At 50.1% G+C, this 21,815-nt stretch overlaps 1 protein-coding gene across 1 annotated transcript in view; it reads left to right on the forward strand.

Annotated features, from left to right (window-relative positions):
• Positions 1-21,815, forward strand: part of ZFHX3 (zinc finger homeobox 3) — a 231,408-nt gene that overhangs the window by 157,149 nt on the left and 52,444 nt on the right. The window contains exons 4-5 of the mRNA XM_089540250.1: positions 12,502-15,284; positions 20,155-20,651. Coding sequence (XP_089396376.1) covers positions 12,548-15,284; positions 20,155-20,651 — 3,234 coding nt within the window. The 5' untranslated portion in view covers positions 12,502-12,547. The remainder of the gene's footprint in view (positions 1-12,501; positions 15,285-20,154; positions 20,652-21,815) is intronic.

Genomic DNA, 21,815 nt, shown 5'->3' on the forward strand with positions numbered 1-21,815 from the left:
CCATGATTTCAAGATTTGGGCACCTTTTGTTGACCATGGAGGATACTGGTGGCAGACTGCCTACCCCTGTGTGCCGTTGGCTCACTTCAGATGTCTGTAGATCCCTTCCATTGGCTCCAAGACTACTCCAGAGGCTTTCCACTTCCTTTCCATGGCAATAAATGCTTTTATAATGACTGAATAGTGTCTGTGGGGGTGGGCAGGCTGTGGCTTCAGCCTTGAAAATAAATGATAGTGAAAAGGTTATCTTATCTGACCTGTCCTACTGCTTGATCTTCTGTATTTGTATTCTCCTATGTTCCTTTGGAGTCAGCTTGGTTCTTTGGGGGACTTCCATAACTAAATCCAGTCTCATCCTGTTTCCCTCCGTTGTCAGGTCTGGAGCCAGGAAAAGTAGCTAAGAAGACATTATTTCCAGCTTCATTTCCATATATATAGCATTGTATAATAAACATCGAAGAGATTTGAAGCTTTTCCTTCTCCTGGTGATGGATGTTGTAAAAACAGCTTGTTCTTAAAGTCAGTCAGGACCCCTCCGAATACTTATGGGTTTCACATGCCCATGGCCATTTTACAGCCACGACCAAAGTCCTTTGGCCACCACTGACAAGCCACATTGCTGAAAATGAGTGGTATCATGATCAGCCTGCACCACAAACCTGGTACTTTCTTCCAGAAAGCACCAATCTGCCGCCTTTGTGCATGTAGAGAGCTGCCACACTCCTGTTCCTGGATAGGTAGAGAAGTGTCCTCTCTGTCCATCTGCCTTTTGTCTGAGGAAGTACTTTGCAGTTAACCAATGAGATACGAAATGTTCCTGGTGGCCAACTTTAGTGCTTGAGTGGCAAAATGCGTGGATGCCGCAATCTTGCAGACTGCATCCCGGCCCTTCAGATGCAGATGCTGTTCTAGGGCGAACTGTAGGAAAGTTAGGGCTGTGTTAGGAGCCAGCCATTTTTGCTATTCCTTCAGGAATCCCATCAGTTGGGAGTCCACAAGAGCTTTAATTACACTCCAGAGGTTCTCAAGTCAGTTTACAGGGGTTTGGGGGTTCTTCTGTGGGGCTAGTCTGGCGGAGCTTGCCTTCCCAATGGGGGGGAACTGAGGAAGACTTGGGCTGAGGTGGTCTCCAGTAGTTCAACAATGGAGGAGAGGGGGAGCTTTCAAAAGGGAAGGGTGGTGTTGACTGTTTTCAGAGTTTTCATTTGTTTAACTTCCTTTAATTAAATGCTTAGAAAGTGCCAGTGCCTTGCAGAAATGTTGCTGAGCGTCTCCTTTTGAACGCAAGCAGATGACTTTGTGTGGGGCTGGAGTCCCCAGCAGGGCCCCTCTGGAGAGCTTTTGCAGTCTTGGGCTGCCTTCGTTTGTTAGAGGCTGCAATTACTGTTCTGGCCCTAATTACCTTGCCTTGCATTAGATCACTTCATGGGGAGAGCTCTGAAACAGCTGTAAAGGTCAGCCCAGGGGCTGCTTGCTGAACTGCCCTCTAGACTCACTTCTCCTTCTGAAAAAGCATTGCTGACCCAGGGAGACTGTAGACTAGAGCTGTGTTGTCCAACTGCAAAGGCCACCAAAGAGGAGATGAACGGAGTAACTCTTTTGGAAGAGCCTGAAGCAGTCTCCCAGCGAAGCCCATCCTCTCCTCTCAGAAGGTGGTTCTGGACCTGCAGTGCTTAGCACTGGTTCTTAAGGGTTTCTGGCCTGGTCCCTGACTAATGGGCCAGTTGTCTTAATCTGGTGCACTGCACTGAGTTTGAATTTCCACTTCTGCAGACATGACCAGTGTTGGGGACCACCTACTGAATCAATAACTGAAATGAATCAGTACATCTGAAACACTACTGTTCTCGCATAACAAATTATCCAACAGACCTAAAGGCCCAGAGAGAGAGATAAGTCTGTAACAGGATCCATCAACAGTGGACACCCTTGGTACTTCTTATGGTTCTTCTCCAAGAGACTTGAAGCCCCTTGAAGAGCCCCTCTGTGTCCAAGATATTTGCCACATAGGGTTGTGTGTGTGGTACGTGCCTCCTCAGAGAAGGATGGTTGTATTGCGTTCTCATTGCCATATCTATATGTAAAACACCCTCTCTGATTCTGGCTCCGTCTTTTCAAAGAGGATCTAATAATAATAATAATAATAATAATAATAAGTTTTATTTATAAACCGCTTTTCCGCAGTGATCAAAGCGGTGTACAGGTAAAAATTGCAATGACAGAGTAGATAATAAATAATAAAAATTGCAATACATAAATAAAACTCCAATAAAAACATTACAGTTATACAAATTAAAACCATTACATCAAAGCCAAGCTAGCTGAGTGCAGTCGATAGTACAGTACATATAGGGGGGAGTCACATCATATCAAGGAACATTGGGGAAGGCTTGCCGAAACAAGAAGGTCTTGAGTCTCTTTTTAAAGAGATCCAGGGAGGTGGTGGAGCAGAGCTCATCAGGAAGGGTGTTCCAGGTCCTAGGGGCTGAGATGGAAAAGGCCCTTTCCAAGGTTGACACATATCTCGCCATCGGGATCCTCAGCAAATTCTTCCCGGCTGACCTGAGTGTGCGGGGCGAATTATATGGGGAGAGGTGGTCCTCCAAGTAACCTGGGCCCAAGCCATTTAGAGCTTTATAGGTTATAACCAACACCTTGTATTGTGCCCAGAAGCGAACAGGCAGCCAATGGAGATCTTGCAAAACCGGTGTTATATGGTCAGCCCTGAAACATCCAGTGACCAACCTTGCTGCCATATTCTGCACTAGCTGAAGCTTCTGGGTTTGATACAAGGGTTGCCCCATGTAGAGCGCATTACAGAAATCCAACCGAGAGGTTACCAGAGCATGTACCACCGTTTCAAAGTCCCCCTGGCCAAGGTAGGGTCGCAGCTGGCGTATCAGCCGAAGCTGATAACAGGCACTTCTGACCACCACATCCACTTGAGAAGTCAACTGGAGCGACAAGTCCAAAAGCACCCCCAAACTGCGAACTGAGTCCTTCAGGGGGAGCGTGACCCCGTTCAGGACAGGTGGACAAATTTCACCACCCGGACCGGGAATGCCTATCACTAGTACTTCCATGTTCTCTGGATTCAAACTGAGTTTGTTTTTCCTCATCCAGCCCATTACCGACTCCAAGCAGGCATTTAGAGGAGAGATGCCATCCCTAGTCACTGCATCAGTCGGAGACACAGAGAAGCATATTTGGGTGTCATCAGCGTACTGATAACACTGCGCCCCATGTCTCCAGATGATCTCTCCCAGCGGTTTCATGTAAATGTTGAATAGCATGGGGGACAAAATTGCTCCTTGAGGGACGCCAGATGTAAGCGCCCTCTTATCGGAACAACAGTCCCCAGCTGCACCATCTGGAATCTACCCGAGAGGTAGGAACGAAACCACTGGAGTGCAGTGCCCCCAATACCTAACTCCCTCGGGCGTTCCAGAAGGATAGCATGGTCAATGGTATCAAAAGCTGCTGAGATGTCCAAAAGCACTAACAGGGACAGGCTTCCCCTGTCCATGCCCAGATGGAGATCATCGACTAAGGCAACCATGGCAGTCTCAACTCCATAGCCCGCCCGGAAGCTGGTTTGAAATGGGTCTAGAAAATCTGTTTCTTCCAAGATCCCCTGAAGCTGGAAAGCAACTGCTCTCTCGATCACCTTCCCCAGAAAAGGCAGCAGTGACACAGGCCGATAGTTATTCCAAATCAGGGGGTCCAGGGAGGGCTTTTTTAGCAAAGGTTTTACTACTGCTGATTTTAAGCTAGATGGAAAACGCCCCTCCCTGAAGGATGAATTAATTATATGGCGTAACATAGAAGTTACCACCGTTCCCCCCTGAGCCGCCAGCCATGAAGGACAGGGATTGAGAGAACATGTTGTCTTTCTAACACTTCGAAGAATCTTGTCCACTTCCTCGGTACTCATAAACTCAAAGTGATCCAATTTAATGAAGTCCACAGAAGCTCTGGAAGCCTCTCTTATAGGATCTGAAGAAATACTGGCATCGAGATCAGCTCTTAGCTGAGAGATTTTATCCACAAAGAAGTTGTTAAATTTGTCACAGCAGGCTTTCGATGGTTCTAAAATAGGGTTCAGGGAGGGGGACAGTTGTGTCAGCTCCCTCACTACCCTGAACAGCTCTGCCGGATGTGACTCCGCGGATGCAATACGTGAAGCATAAAACGAATGTTTTGCTGCACTTATTGCCACTCCGTAAGCCTTCAAAAGAGACTCAAGGAGTGTCTTGTCGGCTAAGTGCTTGTGTCTTCGCCAGTTGCGCTCTAGTCGTTGCACGGCCTGCTTCCTTTCCCTGAGATCTTCCGTGTACCAGCGTAGAGGTGCTGAGGAGCATTGGCCCTTGAAGCAAGCATTAAGGAAATGGTGGTTTGTTGTTGTTTTGTATTTCAGTATTTTTGTTCAAAACATTGTTTCCAAAAAAATAAAATAAACAAATGCTGTATGAATCTTCTTTACATCCCTAGCTCTATGCACCTGGTTTCCTAGGGCAATAGACTTCCTTGTAGGTGTAACAATGAAGGAAGTATAATGCAGGACACTTGACCAGGAAGGACTCTGACCATGGAAGGTCCTCTTGGTCTGGTCCCTCTTGTCCCTCTCTCTTTCTGGAACACACTTGTGCTTTCTCTGTTGGTCATATATTCCCAGCAAACACGCATTGGCCTCTCGCTTGCTTTCCCATCTTCTTACTTCCAGCCCCCCTCCCCATATTGTCCATGCACCTTACTTTACAGTCCTAGCAAACCAGAGTCCTCTGTCCAAAGGCATTGTCTTTAAGCAGGGCTGTTGGCTTAAATATGGAGAACTGCAAGGAAGGAGAAGAGTGCCTTCAAGTTGCCCATTGGCAGTTTTCTCTTGGACAGCAGGTTGACCAGGCTGCCGGGCCACTGAAGCCTAGTCTCCCCTGTTTCACTGAGAAATAGTGTGCTATTTATTGCCTGCCTACCCAAACTAAGGCATCATAGTGAATACCATTTTCTCCAGGAGAATGTGGCTGCCAAGATCAAGGATGGCATTAGAGCATCTGCTGCCAAGGCAAGGCATCTGTTGCTATTGTATCCTCAGTGTCCAGGCATTCAGAGGAAGTGCTAGTCGGACACCCTGGGATTCAAAATCGGACGGTCAAAATGTTCTTCCTTTCTTGGTCCCAGCTTTCCTTGAGGTAGCTCCAGAAGAAATACAGAGCCATCATGTCTTCTGCTAGGGCCTCCTTTCAGCCTCTGAAGATCCTTTCTCCCAGATCTGAGCTTACAGCTTTGCCACACATAAATCTTCCCTTGGTTCCCTGCCCAGGTTTTCACTCATCACTGCAACCTTTGGGCTGAGTCCTTGTGAAACCAGTGGGAAACAAAAACCGTTGTGTTCTGCTGCAGATCACACAGAGAGGTAGAGGTGAATCCTTATCTACCTTTTGCTCTCCCCTGATATAACATCAGGCTCACAGTCCTCTTGAGGTCAGCAAGCAAAGTCCAGCTGCCCGTCCTTCGCTTCTGCTGGGTTTTCTGCCCATCTGAATAAGCAGGAATTCTGGCACTTTTGGAATTTCATACAAGGATGTCAGTGCTTGGGGGTTTTGTGTGCATTCATGTGTCTATGTGTGTGAGAGAGAGAGAATGATGGAGCAAGCAAACTACTCTTACTGTCCCATAAATGCAGAAACTCTTGAGTTGGTTGCTAGATTGCAGAAGCCCAGAGGACTTTGGCTTAGCTGGTCATGCTCATTCCTGGGTTCGTGCAACTGGCAGAAGGCAACACTAGGTACTCTTGTAGGGACTTTGAAATTATCATAATGAACAGTTTCATCATGCACGTGGCAATCAATAATGTGGCTTACACTGCTTTAGTATCTCAGTAGTATTGATTCCCTTAACAGCTGTGTAGCTGTGGTCAGCTTCTGTTAACCCCTGGGTGGTGTGGCAACATCTCCTTTTGCATGGCCAGGCCAGCGGCCAGCCCCTGACTCCAGCCCAGAGGAGGCTGGTGCAAAAGGAGGCTGAGCTTTGCCATAAGAGCCCTTCAGGGGTGGTGCTGAGCCTGGGATGGCTAGCGGACAGTCTGGGGAGCCTGTGGTGGGAATGAAAACTGAGTCGGATTTGCAGCCGACTCAACAGGCAGGAGCGCTGACCAGGACCCTGTGAGTCCTTGTGTTGCTCTGGGGGCATAGGAAGAGGTGCTTTTTGTGGATACCTTGCTCCTGGGGTCAGAACTAGGCTCCTAGGTCCTTGCTGTGGGATAGAGCCTCCAGGGCAGCTTGGTGTTGGGTCTGGCAGTAATGCCCACCAGCCTCTGAAGCTGCTTCTGTGGAACAAGAGCCCTGTCCAGCCCTGTTTGGCCCTGAGCTGCCTTTGCACCGAGGGCTAGGCATGGCATGGCTGCAGCAGGAGGCTGGACCTGGGCTTTCTGGCCCAACCTTTCTCCTAATGGCATTTCCCATCATTTGCTGCCCTGCTGGTTTCTGATCAATGAAAATGAAATTACATCACCTCCTCAGAGGCTCCATGTATGGCTGCTGCCTCCAGCTGTGTCAGTTCCGGTAATTTAATCTCATCAGGCGTGTGAGAGGGTCATAAGAAATAAAGAAATAAAGCCCTACAATTAGCAGGAGCCAAAGCCTTAGGGTAGCCATTCCAGTCTTGCTGCCCCAAAGTGCTGGGCTCTCTTCTCCCCAGCCCCACTTCCAACTACCTCCCCCCAGCAACACGACCCCTTCCTTTTGGGATCCCATGTTGCATAGATCAGGCTTTGGGACCTCTGGGGATATGGAGGATTTTGAGAAAAGGTTGTGGGAAGCCTCACAAAAAGGTGGAGAGCAGGCATAGGAAGTCACAAAATGGCTTTGAGTGAATGGTCACTTACAAAACAGATGACCAAAAACCCATGACTGAAGCAACCCTGTTGTCTTTCCTGGTGGTGGTGGTGTCCACATGGACAGTTGTCTCTTTGCTTGCCTCAACAATGTGTCTGCGGTGAACAAAATGTTGGTCTCACAAAGTATGACAAGTTATTCTCCTTCATTTCTTGATCCTAGATCAAAATCTCTTAGACTGTTTGCGTGTGCCCAGTTTCCTACTTTTGCATTCCAGTTGTTTATGCTTATTATCAGCATGAGCTGTTTTGCTGTGTGATTGATTTCCTCCTGGACAGCCATGCAAAATCTTTTGTTATCTCCTTGTGATGGGAAAATAAATTTGGATTACAGTTGTATTGATAGGGGTTCCTGGAGTCTTACCTGCGGAAGAGCCGGAGCCGTGTCTCTCCTTGGAGAGGGACCACCAGGGAAAGTGCCAAGGATGCACTTTGCAGAGGGTTTGGGTCATATTTTCACCCTTTTCCATAATGTTGCATTTTACAAAGCCACTTTAATTCTCTTTAGACAAGCTGGCATGACTTTTCTACGGCAAAGTAGTGATTTTTTGGTTTTTTGCTGTATTGTATACAAAATAAGAAATAACCAGGGCAGAATTTATACTGTGTCAAAGATGAAGCTAATTACTGTATGTTATATTATTCATATTAGACAATGACAGGATTTTACCTTTGAAAATCAAGATTCGAAACCAAATAGTCTTTTTTTAATTGTTAATAGACATGTATGGGTGCCTTGAAGTGCACATTTTGTTTTGTACCCACTATTGAAAGGCATGACCAGTTTGTTTTTAGAAGCACTTAGAGGTAGTGGGAGGTTCTGCTCTTTGGGCGAATAAGGGCTGGAGGACTTCCGTGGGTGTTCCTGGTCCTTCGGAAAAAAGGGTCTTAAGCCAGAGGCCAATGGTCCAACTTGTGGCAGTTAGTGTTGAGTTGGTTTTGTGTCCCGTGGAATCAAGGATAACATCCGAATGCTCATCATCTGTGGAAGCAGCAGATGTTATCCATGCATATCCCAAGTTTGCATAACACTGTGTCCTTGCAACACTCTGCCTCCCTCTCTTGTGTGATTTTCCAAGCTAAAGACCACCACCTTCTTCTGCACGAAGGTGTGCCAATTCGGTGGCAACTGTAGTTGTTTGTGGGGGGCACCCGGCTGTACGCAAGCAGTCTGGCCGTTGGATGGGTGAGTGGGTGCATGTAGGCGGTGTGGCCCTGAGATTTCTGGTCTCTTGGCTGGCTCTGAATTCTCTTGGTGCAACTACCGTTGTGGAGCTGTGCTCACCTCAAGTTTGTTTCTGCTGGATGGAGAGCATTGGGAGCCTGGCATTTCTGTTCCAGGAGAAAAGCAGCTCTTTTCTCTTTGCCCCTTAGGCCTGAACCACCTATTGAATGGGGCATCTGTTTAGTGGGATGAGGAAAGGGTCTTCCAGGCCTGGCCTAGGCCTTTGCAACCAGGGGCCCTCCTGGGCTTGGAGGTCTGTTTTCCCCAGAGGGGCTGCCTGGAGATCCGAGGGCCTTGCTGTGCGTCGGGCCTTGGTTGTGTTATCAGCTATCCAGTTCCAGCTGTGACTGGCAGCAGGTCCTCTGCATGAGCAGCTTCTCCATGCTTGGAGGAAAGCCCCCTTCCAGGTGGCCACCTCACCATAGGACCCATGGCCCCCTGGATCCTGGGCTTTTTCCTGCCACTCAGCCTGGAGAATGGGCAGCCTCTAGCTGACCTGGACCCCTTGCCCTGCCTCTGGCTGGCACTACCCAAGACCTTCCTTTTCCAGGCCAGGGGAAACTGAGGTCAGAGGGGGCATAATGATCCATACTGGGGAGGGAGAACCCTTCCTTCCTTCCTTCCAGGTCCGCTGTGGTCCTTTGCTTCCCTGCCCTCCGGCCGCTTCCCAAAGCTGCTTGACCCTTGTTGCAACCGCAGCATAGAGGTTAATGTGTGTTCCCTGTAGAGCTGGCTGGGCTGGCTGCTTTCAGTTCCAGTCTGAGTGGATGTCTGTGCTGGAAATAGCATTGCTGAGGAAGGCGCACGTGCCCAGCCTCTAGCAGCTTCTGGTGCAGAGCTGGCTTCATGGGGTTTGACCCCACTTAGGGGCCATGGTTGCTCTTACCGGCAAAGCAGAGGAGGGTTTGGTTTCCCTCTAAGGGTCTTTGCTGCAAAACTGCCACGTCTTGTCTGCAAGGAGGGGAGCTGTGGCTTGAGCCCTTCCAATAAGCCCCCTGTCCTTCATTGGGGACCGAAAGTGTTGTTGCTCATGGAAGGGAAAGAGCCATCCCAGGCCTGTCTCATCAGAGGCACGTCTCACAGAGTTCCCTGTGATCTACTCATTGGTAAGCGTGAAGAGCAGCCCTCTCCAATTTAGTACTGTACTCTCCAGATGTGCTAAATGCCACTTTCTATCCCAAAAAGTACATTCATTTTTAGCACTGAATAAGTCGGTGAATATGGCAGATTGTAAAACTCACAGCAAGGAGGAAGATGGGGAAATTATTTGTTCTAGCCTGCAAGAATGGCAATTACAAAGGTTTCGATACATTACTGGTCTAAAGGAACTTGCCCAAGCTCCGGAAAACATAGCAGCGGTAGGCTCCAAGCTCCCAAAGGCAAAACCACTCTGTGGACTGAGCCCACCTTTATCTGTACCTCATTCAGGACCAAACAGTCTCTTTCACCAGGCACCAGTTTAGGACAGAAATAGCTTCATTAGAATTAGGTGGGGAAGAGTCTGGCCCTAAAACCCTGGACAATCTTTCCCAGAAGCTTCATGGAGACATTGAATAGCAGGGGGAGCAGAACTGAAACCTGAGGGGACCCCAAAGGCCAGCAGCCAAGAAGTCAAACAGGAGTCCCCCAACACCTCTTTAGGGGTTCCCCCTCTGGGAAGGAACAAAACTGCTGTAAAACAGTGCCTCTAAGTCCCATCCTGGCAAGGCAGGCTAGAAGGATGCCACAGACGGTGGTATTGAGGGCTGCCAAGAGGTCCAGCAGAACCAACAGACCCACACTCCCCTGGTCCAGTTCCCAGCATAGGACATCCACCAAAGTGACCAAAGCTGTCTTCCTCCCATAACTGGGCCTGAATCCAGACTGAAATGGATCCAGATAGTCCATCTCCTCCAGACACCTCTGGAGCTGGGAGGCCACCATGGGCTCCAATACCTTGCCCTAAAAAGAGGATATCTGAGACCAGTCAATAATTGTCCCGTAGAATGGGGTCCAGGTAGAGCTCTTTAAATGTGAAATGAGGCTGTGAGAGTAGGAGCCCAAGGGCAGGAGGAGGGGAGAGCATGGCTTCAGGTTCCCAGGCAGTGCTCTCTCTAACCGAAGGCCATTGATTTTACAGGAAAACATGTTTACAGCCAGTGCCATGATCGACCTGACTAGTTGACTTCTGCCTCCTTAAGTAAGAGCTACCTTTTCCTAATGACTGACTGGTGGAGGAAGAGGAATTAGCACTGGATGCGGAGGTGAAAGTTGGACCTCCTCTGCAGTCTTAAGCCTGAGCTCAGCTCAGATGCACAGTCTCCATTTTGGCTTGAGAGGGTTCATGAGGCTTGCAAGGCAACCCATGGCCCCTAAAGATTTGGCAACCCAAACGGGGTGGCTGCAAAAGCCCTCTGAAAGGAGGCACCATTTCTGGGGCAGAATATCTGGCTCTGGCCGGTTGCAGAGCCTTGGCAAACAAGAAGGCTGGACTGATGGAAGGGAGCCTTTGCATGCCCTGTTTCCTTGCTTGCTTGGCTGGCTATGGGGAGCAAGGTAGAGGGCAGTTGGGAGGCCAAAAAGCCCACCAATTAATTGGGAAGTCATTGCCGGTTTCTCTGGCCTGGCCTGCCCTGCAGAGGAGATTGGTTTTCCTGTCAATAAACAAGTCCCTAGTGCAGCATCAAAGCTGCAGTCCTTTATCAATCGCAGCCTTCTCTTCCCGCTTGTTCCTGTAACTTACCAAGCATTTATGAGATTGATTTTACAATCAGGCTGTTAACCCTCCCACCCCATCAGCTCTGCCAACCCTTCTGGTCCAGACTGTCAGTCAGGCCGCTCACAGCCAATCAGGTGGGGGTTTCTCACAGCCACGCTTGTCCAGGCAGCACCAGATTTGTCTCCTCTTGGCCTTCCATCTTGGCCATCATGGTCATTGTTGGCCTGGGGTCTTGCTGTCACCTACCCTTGTACAAGCTTTTAGCTGAACCTTCTGCACAGAGCTCACAGAAAGCAGGAAATCCATGTAAGGGTCTCCTGAGCTTTTGGGTCCACTGAGATTAGAGGCAGGACACAACTGCAGAGAAGTGGCATGTATGGCCAGGACCTGGAGACAGGGACTCTGCCCTCAGAAGACCTGTCACTTTCAAGGATCTTGTTGGGCAGACCTCCAAGCTGCCCATTTGCCTCCGGTCTTCAGAGAGTGGGTTGCCAGAAAAGTGCTTGCCTTGCCTGGCTGAGACCTAGGGCCATGGGGGGGGGGGAGTTGTTACCATGCAAGGCCTTCTCATCCCATGAGATGTTGAGTCCCCTGAAGTGCTTGGGAAGATTGGGGCACAGGTGTGTGCATTCGCAGGAGCAGTAGGCTCGGAGAGAGACTGGCAGCGGTGAAAGGGAAGCTGGTGTCACACTTTGGGATCGCAGCCTCCTCTAGCGACTTTCCTGCTTGCTTTGGCTCCAGCCTCCATGCAGCCCCAAAGCAGGGAACGGCTGAGCCAAGCTGGTCAGCAGCTCTGGCCAAGTTGGTGCTCCATGGCTGCATGGCCCTGCCAAAATCCTACTGAGGACACATACCTCTTTCCACCCCTGTTTGGTTACTGCCTCCATGCCACCCTCTTCTCTTCCACAGACGTCTGTAGACAGGGATGGCCATGGCCATTGCATGGCTTCAGAAGGTGTCCTGTGGAACTGAATGAACTGGGAGCTGGGTTGTTTCTTCCTTGTTGTTGCAGCACTTTCCATGCATGGTCGTCTGCTTGTATGGTGGCAGCAGCCCCGTGAATGCATCTCTTGAGCTTGGCTTGGCTGAATTGTTTATCTGGGTGCAGGTGGTGGGATTGCCAGTGGAGAAACAAAGACCGTCTCAGGGTTGGCTTCTGTTGTAGCCCAAGAAGCCCTTGCCTGCAGGGACTGTGGCACAACATGCTCTTGTGCTGGCTCTCCATCATCCTGAGGGTGGAACCACCTTGCAGTAGCAGCAGCCATAGGAGCTCAGTGCAATGACACATTAGCCTCCTTACTGTGTCCTCAGGAGCTGGGAGCCATCTCGGATTCATCCCTGTCCAGCCTAAGCAGGACGGGGTGGTTTGGCATGGCCAGGAGAGAAAGCCAGCACTTCAGCAGTAGCCCCCCACACCCCACTTTTAGGGCAAAGGCTGAGAAGTGGTTTGAGATGCAGAGGTGCTTTTGGTGCTGGGATGAGGAGGGCCTTTCCCAGTGACTCTGCCCTTCTCCTTTGCCTTGCTCACCCCTGCTTTCCTCCCTCTGTGTTTTCCAGGCTTAGCAGCAGGCCATAGCTGCTCCTTTGGGCAAGCTGAACCTGTGCATGTTGTGACTGCTCTGTGTGGACATGCGGTCTGTGCTTATTCCTGACTGACCTGCCTCTCCTCTCTTTCTCTGCTTGTAGGTCCAAGCCGTACTGGGGGCCATGAACGCTCCATGCAGGCCATGCCATGGAAGGCTGTGACTCACCGGTCATCTTGGGGAAGGACAATGGGTGTGCTCTCTCTCAGCACCAGCAATGGAGTGAAGGTGGCCTGCACCTCCCCAGCACAGCCGCTAACATGGAGCCCTCTGCGGTGGAGAACCATGGGGCCCTAGACAGCCTGCGGGCTTCTTTCCGAGAGTCCTCCCCAGAAAGGGCTGCCGGCGCTGAGCCAGCCAGCAAGGAGGTCGGCTGCAACGAGTGCTTGGCCTCCTTCGCCAGCTTGCAGAGCTACATGGAGCACCACTGCCCTGGCGCCCAGCCCCTCGTCCCACTGCAGGTGCACTGCGAGAGCGAGACTGGCGAGGAAGGAGAAGACGAGAGCGACGTGGAGAACCTGGCTGGGGAGATTGTCTACCAGCCGGACGGTTCAGCATACATTGTCGAAAGCCTCAGCCAGCTGGTCCAGAGTGGGGGCTCCTGTGGGGCTGGCACCGGCACCAGCGGTGGGACGCTGCCCTCCCTTTTTATGAACTCTCTCCCCGGCACGGGAAGCAAGCCAGGCGAAGCCACCGCCACTACGCCCGTCTACCCACAGATCATCAACACTTTTCACATAGCCTCATCCTTTGGGAAGTGGTTTGAGGGCTCAGACCATGCCTTCCCAAATACCTCAGCCCTGGCAGGGGTCAGCCCTGTCCTGCACAGCTTCCGCGTTTTTGATGTGCGCCACAAAAGCAACAAGGATTACCTGAACAGCGACGGTTCTGCCAAAAGCTCCTGTGTATCCAAAGATGTTCCCAACAATGTGGACCTGTCCAAATTTGATAGTTTTGTGCTGTATGGGAAGCGGAAGCCCATCCTGATGTGTTTCTTGTGCAAACTCTCCTTTGGGTATGTCCGTTCGTTCGTGACCCACGCGGTGCACGACCACCGAATGACTCTGAGCGAGGAGGAGCGGAAAATTCTTAGCAATAAGAACATCTCCGCACTCATCCAAGGGATAGGCAAAGACAAGGAACCCCTTGTAAGCTTTCTGGAACCAAAAACCAAAAACTTTCCACGCCCTTTAGTCTCCACCGCTAACCTCATAGGCCCTGGACACAGTTTCTATGGCAAGTTCAGTGGGATCCGTGTGGAAGGGGAGGAGGGTGCCCAGATGGGGGCTGCCAGTGGAGTCGAAGCACCGCAGCCAGGCCTCTTGAACCTCGGAGGGCTAACCAGTTCAGCTTTGAAGACACCAATTACCTCAGTCCCCCTGGGCCCACTGGTTTCGAGCCCCCCTGGCTCTTCGGAGGGGAAGGACCCTGGTGGGGTAGTAGTAGTAGTAGAGCATGAGAAGCAAGACCTTGTTGTCCAGGACAGCCTCTCAGAGAAAGCGGAGCCAGCTGGGGAGGAGATGGACATGGAGGAGGAGGAGATGGAGGAGGAGGAGGAAGAGGAGGAGGAGGATGGGGATGGGGAGGAGGAGGAGGATGGGGAGGAGGAGGAGGAGATGGAGGAGGAGGAAGAGGAGGAGGAGGAAGAGGAAGGGTGCAAAGGGCTGTTTGCAAGCGAGCTGGAGGACGACCTGGAGGAGAGGCCTCCCGAAGAATCTGGGTCTGTTTCAGGCGGTGGCTGCAGCCCAAAGGACCTTGCTCTCTCAAACCAAAGCATTTCTCCCTTAATGCCTAACGTGCTTCAGACGATGTCCCGGGGCACAGCTTCTTCTAGTTCTAATTCTGCTTCTTCCTTTGTCTTTGATGGTACAAACAGGAGGAATTGTTTAAGCTTTAACAGTGAAGGCAGTGAGGGCAGCCGGAGGCTGGACTTCAGCGAAGAAAGTGCCAATAAAGACAATGCTTCACTAACAGAACCAAATGAGAGCCTCGAGGGCGAGGACGGGGTCTGTACGGCCCATCACCAGCACTTGGGGCCCCTCTGTGAGCTGGCGGGTGGGGAGTGCCCCTCGGGGAGTGGCGTGGAGTGCCCCAAGTGCGACACTGTCCTCGGCTCCTCGCGCTCGCTTGGCGGCCACATGACCATGATGCACTCGCGGAACTCATGCAAGACGCTCAAGTGCCCCAAGTGCAACTGGCACTACAAGTACCAGCAGACGCTGGAGGCCCATATGAAGGAGAAGCACCCAGAGCCCGGGGGCACCTGCAGCTACTGCAAAAGCGGGCAGCCTCACCCGCGGCTCGCACGGGGTGAGAGCTACACCTGTGGTTACAAGCCTTTCCGCTGTGAGGTTTGTAACTACTCCACTACTACCAAAGGCAACCTCAGTATTCATATGCAGTCTGACAAGCATCTCAACAACATGCAAAACCTGCAAAACGGGGGTGGGGAGCAAGTTTTCAGCCACAATGCTGGAGCTGCCGCCGCAGCCGCCGCTGCCGCCGCAGCCGCAGCTGCAGCAGTAAACATTGGGAGCAGCTGTGGGACCCCCTCCCCCACCAAACCAAAAAGCAAACCTACCTGGCGGTGTGAGGTGTGTGACTATGAGACCAATGTTGCCAGGAACCTCCGCATCCACATGACCAGTGAGAAGCACATGCACAACATGATGCTGCTTCAGCAGAACATGAGCCAAATGCAGCACAACCGCCACCTGGGCCTGGGCAGCCTCCCTGCCGAGGCAGAGCTGTACCAGTACTACCTGGCACAGAACATGGCCCTGCCCAACCTGAAGATGGACAGCACGGCCTCCGAGGGGCCCTTCTTGATGGGCGGCTTCCAACTGGATCCCAGCAACGCCATTGCCTCCCTGGCCCCATCTCTGGGTGAGGTGACCTTTCTTTGTGCCGGGGTCTCTGGGTGGGTCTGGACAGGGAAGCATGCACTTTGGGGAGGGGGCTGTCCAGGTTTGCTTGTGGGGCTTTTCCCTGCTCAGGGTCCCTCTTGGCTTCTGTGGGCACATGCTGAGGAGGTTCAGGACTTGCCTTCAGGGGAGGACAATGTGCCCCACACTGGAGACCCTTGGCTTGCTCTCTCTTAGAGCGGGTTTGCAGCCATTCCTCTCTTGGAAATGGGCAGAGGCAGTTGTGGGGGCTCAGCCTTTAGAGCTAAAGAGGGAGCAGGACATGACATTGAATCTCTGCTTTTTCTGAAGCCTGGGAGCGTTCGTCTGTTTTCAGGGGCCTTCAGCAGCCGCCTGCCTCTTCTAAAAATGTCTGTGCCTTCATGAAGGACAAGAGTATGTTGAGGAAGGAAGGATGTGGTAGCTCTGGTGGTCAGCTCTGGTGGCCTGGTGAAAGCTGCTGCAAAGGGGAGGCAAGGCTAGATGGGTGAAAAAGGAGATGTCCAAGGAGGAAGACCTTCTTTGTAGATACCCTGGGACCTTGTCTGTCCTTCACATCCAGGTTTATTGGTTGGTTCTAGCTTCTTTAGCTTCTATCACTGTGAAAAGACAGGGAAGGCAGATTTTTTGGTACTGGCTGGAAATCTAAAATGTTAAAATGGACAAAGCTCTCTTCTCTTTAACAGTCATCAAAAATGCAAGTTGACTTAAGTCTCACCATGTTAATGATTACCTGCATCATGCTGTTGCCATATTGCTAGTATCAGTATAGCAGCGTTTACCTTCATTTTTTTACCTGAATGTGGTGAGAGAGAAAAAAGAGAGAACCCTCATCTTTGTTTCTGTAAAGGGAATTTCCCAGGCAGGTTTGCACTGTAGGTCCTTTGGCGGCACGATGCCCTATTTCTGAAGCCAGGTTGCTGTGCGAAGGCCAGGAGGCCAGACTGCGGCTCCTTTGTTTCTTAGGGTGAACTTAGGTGGTTCCTAGCACAAGACCATGGCTAGAAATGCCCATGTTTGGTTCCACAATTCATCTTAGTGACCTTAGTGATTGTGGTAATGTAATGTCTAGCTCCAGATGTGCTTGGGAAAAGTGTTTTCAGTGGGCCTGACTGAAAGGTTCGCATATCCTATGAGTTCTTCATCTGCATGGCCAGTGGGCTAGCTGTTTATGTGTTCATTGAAAAATAAATCAAATGGTCTGTTTATGGGGAGGGCTTTTGCTGAAATGTGTGCATTGAAAACACTGCTTGGAGCAGATGGAGCGTCTCTTGAAGACCTCTGCTGGTGTGCCCAAGGCAGTCACAGGGGTCTTCTCAAGACAGCCTTCCCTGAGCCTGACTTATGAGCAAATTATTTCCTCCTCCTCCTCCTCCTCTCTGTGGATGCCTCTAAGTGTGTTGAAAGGGCAGGCCTAATGCAGGAGCCTTAATGGAGTAGCGCCTGGCAGAGCGGCAGGGCATAGGAGCTGCTGGCTGGCTTGGACTCTGCACTGGCTGCAACTGGACAGAAGGGCTGAGGGGGCATAGGGTCACTGGTACAACGTTGTCCTGGTATGCAGCCTGCTTTCTTCACATCACCTGACGCATGCACATTGGGAGCCATGGAAGGGCTTATCTTTGCTTTGTGTGAACCAGTGAATATTGGTATGACCTGCTCTAAAAATAATGCTGAGGAATGGATGGGGGAGAGAATGAGAGAGAGGGAGAGATAAATAATGCATATGATATTTCTTTCACTAATCTAAGCGCTAGATGCAGAAGAGAGAGGCTGTTCTTGTTGTCTTTGAAATTTTGAAATATCCTCCTTTTGTAGGTGACAGCCTTTCCAGAAAGCTGCATATATGGTCTTTGCATATGCAAAGTCTCTTGTCCAAGAGATCCGTGGAGGGTCCACTTGTTATTTGACATATTTGAGTGTTGTTGGTTTGTTTGTTTTTTAAAAATAAGACATTGCAAACTCCATGGTTCAGCGGGGATTACTTTTGCTTAGGCCTTGAGAATGGAGTGACTGTAGCTGCTGTAGAAGAAAAGGCTATAGCAGCTAAGAAGCCCCTGCCAAAGAAGAAAAGGGATTTAGAGGGCTAAAAGCATCTGGGCAAGGAAGACTGGAAGTGGCCAGAGGGAGCAGGCAGGCAACCGACTTGAGCGCACAAAATGAGTTTGCAAGGGCAAACTCCCATGCAAACTCCCAATAGTCAAAGCTAGGATTTCTCAGCCAGGGACCACAGGAAATCATGTTTGTGCAAAAGATAAACTCTTCATTTGGAGCTGTAGATATAATGTCTTTTTATGTAGACATTCCCTGAGACCAGAAAATTATTTCAAAGGTCCCTGCAGGGTAAAAAGCTTGAGAAACATTGGTCTAAGCAGATGATGTTTTTCCTCGCATGGGACCAATTGAGATAGAGCACTTTGTGTGCATGTGTCTCTCGGTCTGTAAGATGCCTATGTATGTAATCATTGTATAGGAGGCTGTACCAATGTTGGGGGGGGATATTTGTTTTATTGCACGTTCACTTACAGTCCCTCCTTGGTTCTCTGCTGCCATTTTAGTGTACTGTACACGCCACGCTTCATCTCTCTGTAAGGGTGGGCTGCTCATCCCCATTTCAAAGAGGAGAGGTTGAGATGGAGACTAGCCCATGGAAGGACAAGGGTCGGGTCCAATGGTCAGGCCATTGTCCTCTCTGTTGGAGTCCACAGGGGCTTAGGACAAGGTGGACTCTTTTCTGTTTGCTCTCCTTCCAACCCAAGGACTTTCTCGGCTGGCTGGAGAGTGCAACTAGAGAACTGCATTCCCTACCTCCTCCCTTCTGGCCTACTTGCTTGCCTTGTTCCTGCCTCAACAAATGAGTGACACACAAAATCATGGTTTGCGTGAATCATAGTTTACGACCTGAGCTGTAGTGAGAGCTTCCAGCTGGCAAATGATGCTCTGCTCCTCTTTGCTTCACTGCCATCTCCCCCATGCAGCAGCCTGTGGTTTATGAATGTGCGCATCACACCAAATCGTCATTAATCTTCCTGAACCATGGTTTGTTCTGACTTCTGACTTGCACTGGTCTGTTTCTGGTCTCCTATGGCTCCTAGCTTCGGCTTGTTATTTGAGTAGCTTTCATCCAGGCAGATCCCAGACAGTTATTCAGCGCCGTTTTATCTAACTCCATTGAAGATCTGGATGATAGCAGAATACTAGTGATGCTTCACACCAGATCCCTGCACAACCTCTAAACGCTCTAGGAAATCCACAGCACATGTTCTGTGGTGCAGAGCAGTAACAACTGAGAGGATTTAAGTGGTCCTCCAGACTACAACAATTGTAGGAGATCTTCACACTCTGGAAGAAAACTTTGAGGGGGACACTAAAAGCTATGCAATATTTGTTGTCCCAAGTGTACTTTCCAACTTTATGTATAACTGAGTGCATAAAATGGTAACTTGGTACAATATCTTAAATGTAAAAGTAGAAATACATTGATTTTTATTCAGACATAAATTACAAATATGCATAAGGTCAGAGGTGGAACTGCTGGTTTGCAATGTACTAAATGGATCATACATTCTGCAAGCTGAGAAAACAGGAATGAGAGAAACCTGAAAACAGAAACCATTAATGTTGCAATAAACAGAAGGAATAATGTATTAACTGTGCTTAGAAATGGTATATAGAACATAGTGTGGTCATATAGGCATATTACAAATGTGTACAAGTGTTGAGAAAGTAACAGGCCTTTAATGTGATTCAGGAATAACAATAACTCTGGATGTTTAGCTCATTTTTATGAAATCTCTGAACTACTATCATGGTAGGCTAGGCAGTCCTGTCCTCACTGCTGCAAAGGGAAGCTTGGCAAGGGTTTCTCCCAAAAACACAAGGCTTAGTAGCATCACGTTGCAAGTGCAACCATCACAGTAGGCAGCATTAACTGTCTTGCACTTATTAAATTTATATCCCACTCTGTCTAAGAGGATATATTCTTGAGAAGGACTGCTGCAACATGGTCTGGTCATCTGAACCAGAGTGAATGTCTGAAAGATCAGTTGCTTCTGTTCCCCAAACTTTCTATTTGAGCTTCATGCTTTTCTAAAAGTACAAGGAACATGTGGATTGAAGCGAGCTTTTGGGGACCTCTGTACAGTATATCTTCTTCCTTGATCTCTCTCTCTCTCTCTCTCTCTCTCTCTCTCTCTCTCTCTCTGTGTGTGTGTGTGTGTGTGTGTGGCATTTAGGCATTTTGTCACTTTAATTTAACTTGGTGTCCCAGATGGAGAGGTCTGAGGCCAGTGGAAAGAGAAGATGGAGAGTGCCATGGCTACTGTTTGATTCTAATGTCTTTGGTGGGACTTCTAGATGAGAACAAATACTTGAAGATGTTTTTTACCTCTCTGTAGTATTTCTGAAAGCACTTTTCCAACATTGTGTTGAGAATATTTTTTTGTTTAGTAATCTGGTGTTAATCACTCATGTTACTTTCTTGGATCCAATACTAACTTTGACAGTATGACCTGGGAATAGCGTTCTTTTTCATACCTGTTCTTTTTAAAGTAGCCTGTTTCACTCCTAGGGAGGAAAGGGAAAATGTGCCCTGCCTTTTCAGCTCTTATCCAGATGTTCCATGTTTTCATTTCAGGCCTTGGAACAAAATGGGGGCTGGGGGCCGTGTTTCCTTCCCCGCCACCCTCCCCTTTGTGGCCCATGCCTTCACCCCTCGAAGTCCCAGGGAGCACATTTGGTCCAGAGTCTCTAAGGTGCCTCTTTGGCCCTGAAGCGCTGCTGAGAGGCCGCCTTCTTCCCTCCTGGCTTTGCTTCTGCAGAGCCCTTCTGACTGCCTGTCTTCTTTTTCTGTACAGTGGGAGGAGAGATCCCCCTGGACATGCGTCTCGGGGGTGGGCAGCTGGTGTCTGAGGAGCTCATGAACCTGGGGGAGACCTTCACACAGACCAACGACCCCTCACTGAAGCTCTTCCAGTGCGCTGTGTGCAACAGGTTCACCACGGACAATTTGGACCTGCTGGGGCTGCACATGAACATGGAGCGCAGCCTTCCAGAGGACGAGTGGAAGGCCGTCATGGGGGATTCTTACCAGTGCAGGTTGTGCCGCTACAACACACAGCTCAAGGCCAACTTCCAGCTCCACTGCAAGACGGACAAACATGTGCAGAAGTTCCAGCTGGTGGCACACATCAAGGAGGGGGGCAAGGCCAACGAGTGGAGGCTCAAGTGCGTGGCCATTGGGAACCCGGTGCACCTGAAGTGCAATGCCTGTGACTATTACACCAACAGCCTGGAGAAGCTGCGGCTGCACACTGTGAACTCCAGGCACGAGGCCAGCCTGAAGCTCTACAAGGTAAGGCCCTCCTCTTTTCTCCCATACTGGGGCTGTGGGGTGGGTGGCCTTTCCCCTGAACATATGCCACCTGAGATTCCTGCCACCCCAGGGGCAGGCAGCAGAGGCAGAGTAGCTTGGCCAGAGGACTGAGTGGGTCTCCGTATCTTCCTTGCTGGATTCCAGATGGGCCTCCATGGTGCAGAGTCCTTCATGCCTTGCACATGCCATCCCTCTACTGTGTGTGTACTACTGTTTAACTCTGGCCTATGGGGACACAGTGAGTGGGCATTTGGGACCCTGGTGGCAGTTGAGTAATTCGCCTCCTCTTGTAGACCCTGAGTGCCCCTTTCTTTGCCCACTTTTTCTGGCTTCAAATTCCTGCTCTCTTGCCCCCCCTCCCTTTGACTGCATCTTTGTAGGCTGGGAACAAGAACCTCTGCATACAGTAAATAGTCCTTTCACTCGCACAGCAGAATTGCTCCAGACGTTTCTATTGATTTTCCCTGGACTTAAAGCTTCACCTTTTTCTCTAATCATCCCATAATGGCTTTAGTATGAACAATCAGGTACAAATTGCCATAAATCTAAGCAGCTTCACTTCATGTACCTTCCACTCACTTACGCATGTTGTCTGTCTTGCTTTCAGCGTCTGTTTTCTTCAGTTTTCCATTCTACATGTTTACCTTCCTCCACCCCTCCTCCTCCTCCTGTTCCTGAAGCAAACTGTCCTCCTGATGTTGCTTGCAGGCATTGGTGGCAGGTGCGCTTTTGGTCCCTTTCGCCAAAAAAAACAACAACCCTCCTGTATCTGTGCCGGTTGTGGTGCCCATGGCTGGGTACCATCTGCTGAAGCTTCAGCAGAAGAGAATAAACCATTGTCAAGTGTCTGGTCTAGCACAGCTTTGCTCCCATGTGTGCTGATGAGACTCCCAGTCCTCCCAGTCAGGCTAGTGAACCAGGCCCTGGCCCTGGAGGGGAACTTGGCCAGTCTCTGCTGGAAAAGCTTCTCCTGGTGGACCTCTTGTCTGTGTCCAGAGGGTCAGCAGAGTCTGGCTGCAGCTGCTCCTGTGGCCCAGCACAATGCGGCCTTCTAGTGAGTGGCTGCTGCTGCTGCTTCTGCTCCTGCTTCTGCCTTGCTCATCACTTGCCTATTGAGAATTGCCCCATCCCTCCCCCAAATAT

This window comes from Sceloporus occidentalis, unplaced genomic scaffold, assembly GCF_023333645.1.
Source record: "Sceloporus occidentalis isolate IW3139 unplaced genomic scaffold, rSceOcc1.0.p SCAF_10, whole genome shotgun sequence".
In the NCBI taxonomy this organism is placed as follows: domain Eukaryota; kingdom Metazoa; phylum Chordata; class Lepidosauria; order Squamata; family Phrynosomatidae; genus Sceloporus; species Sceloporus occidentalis.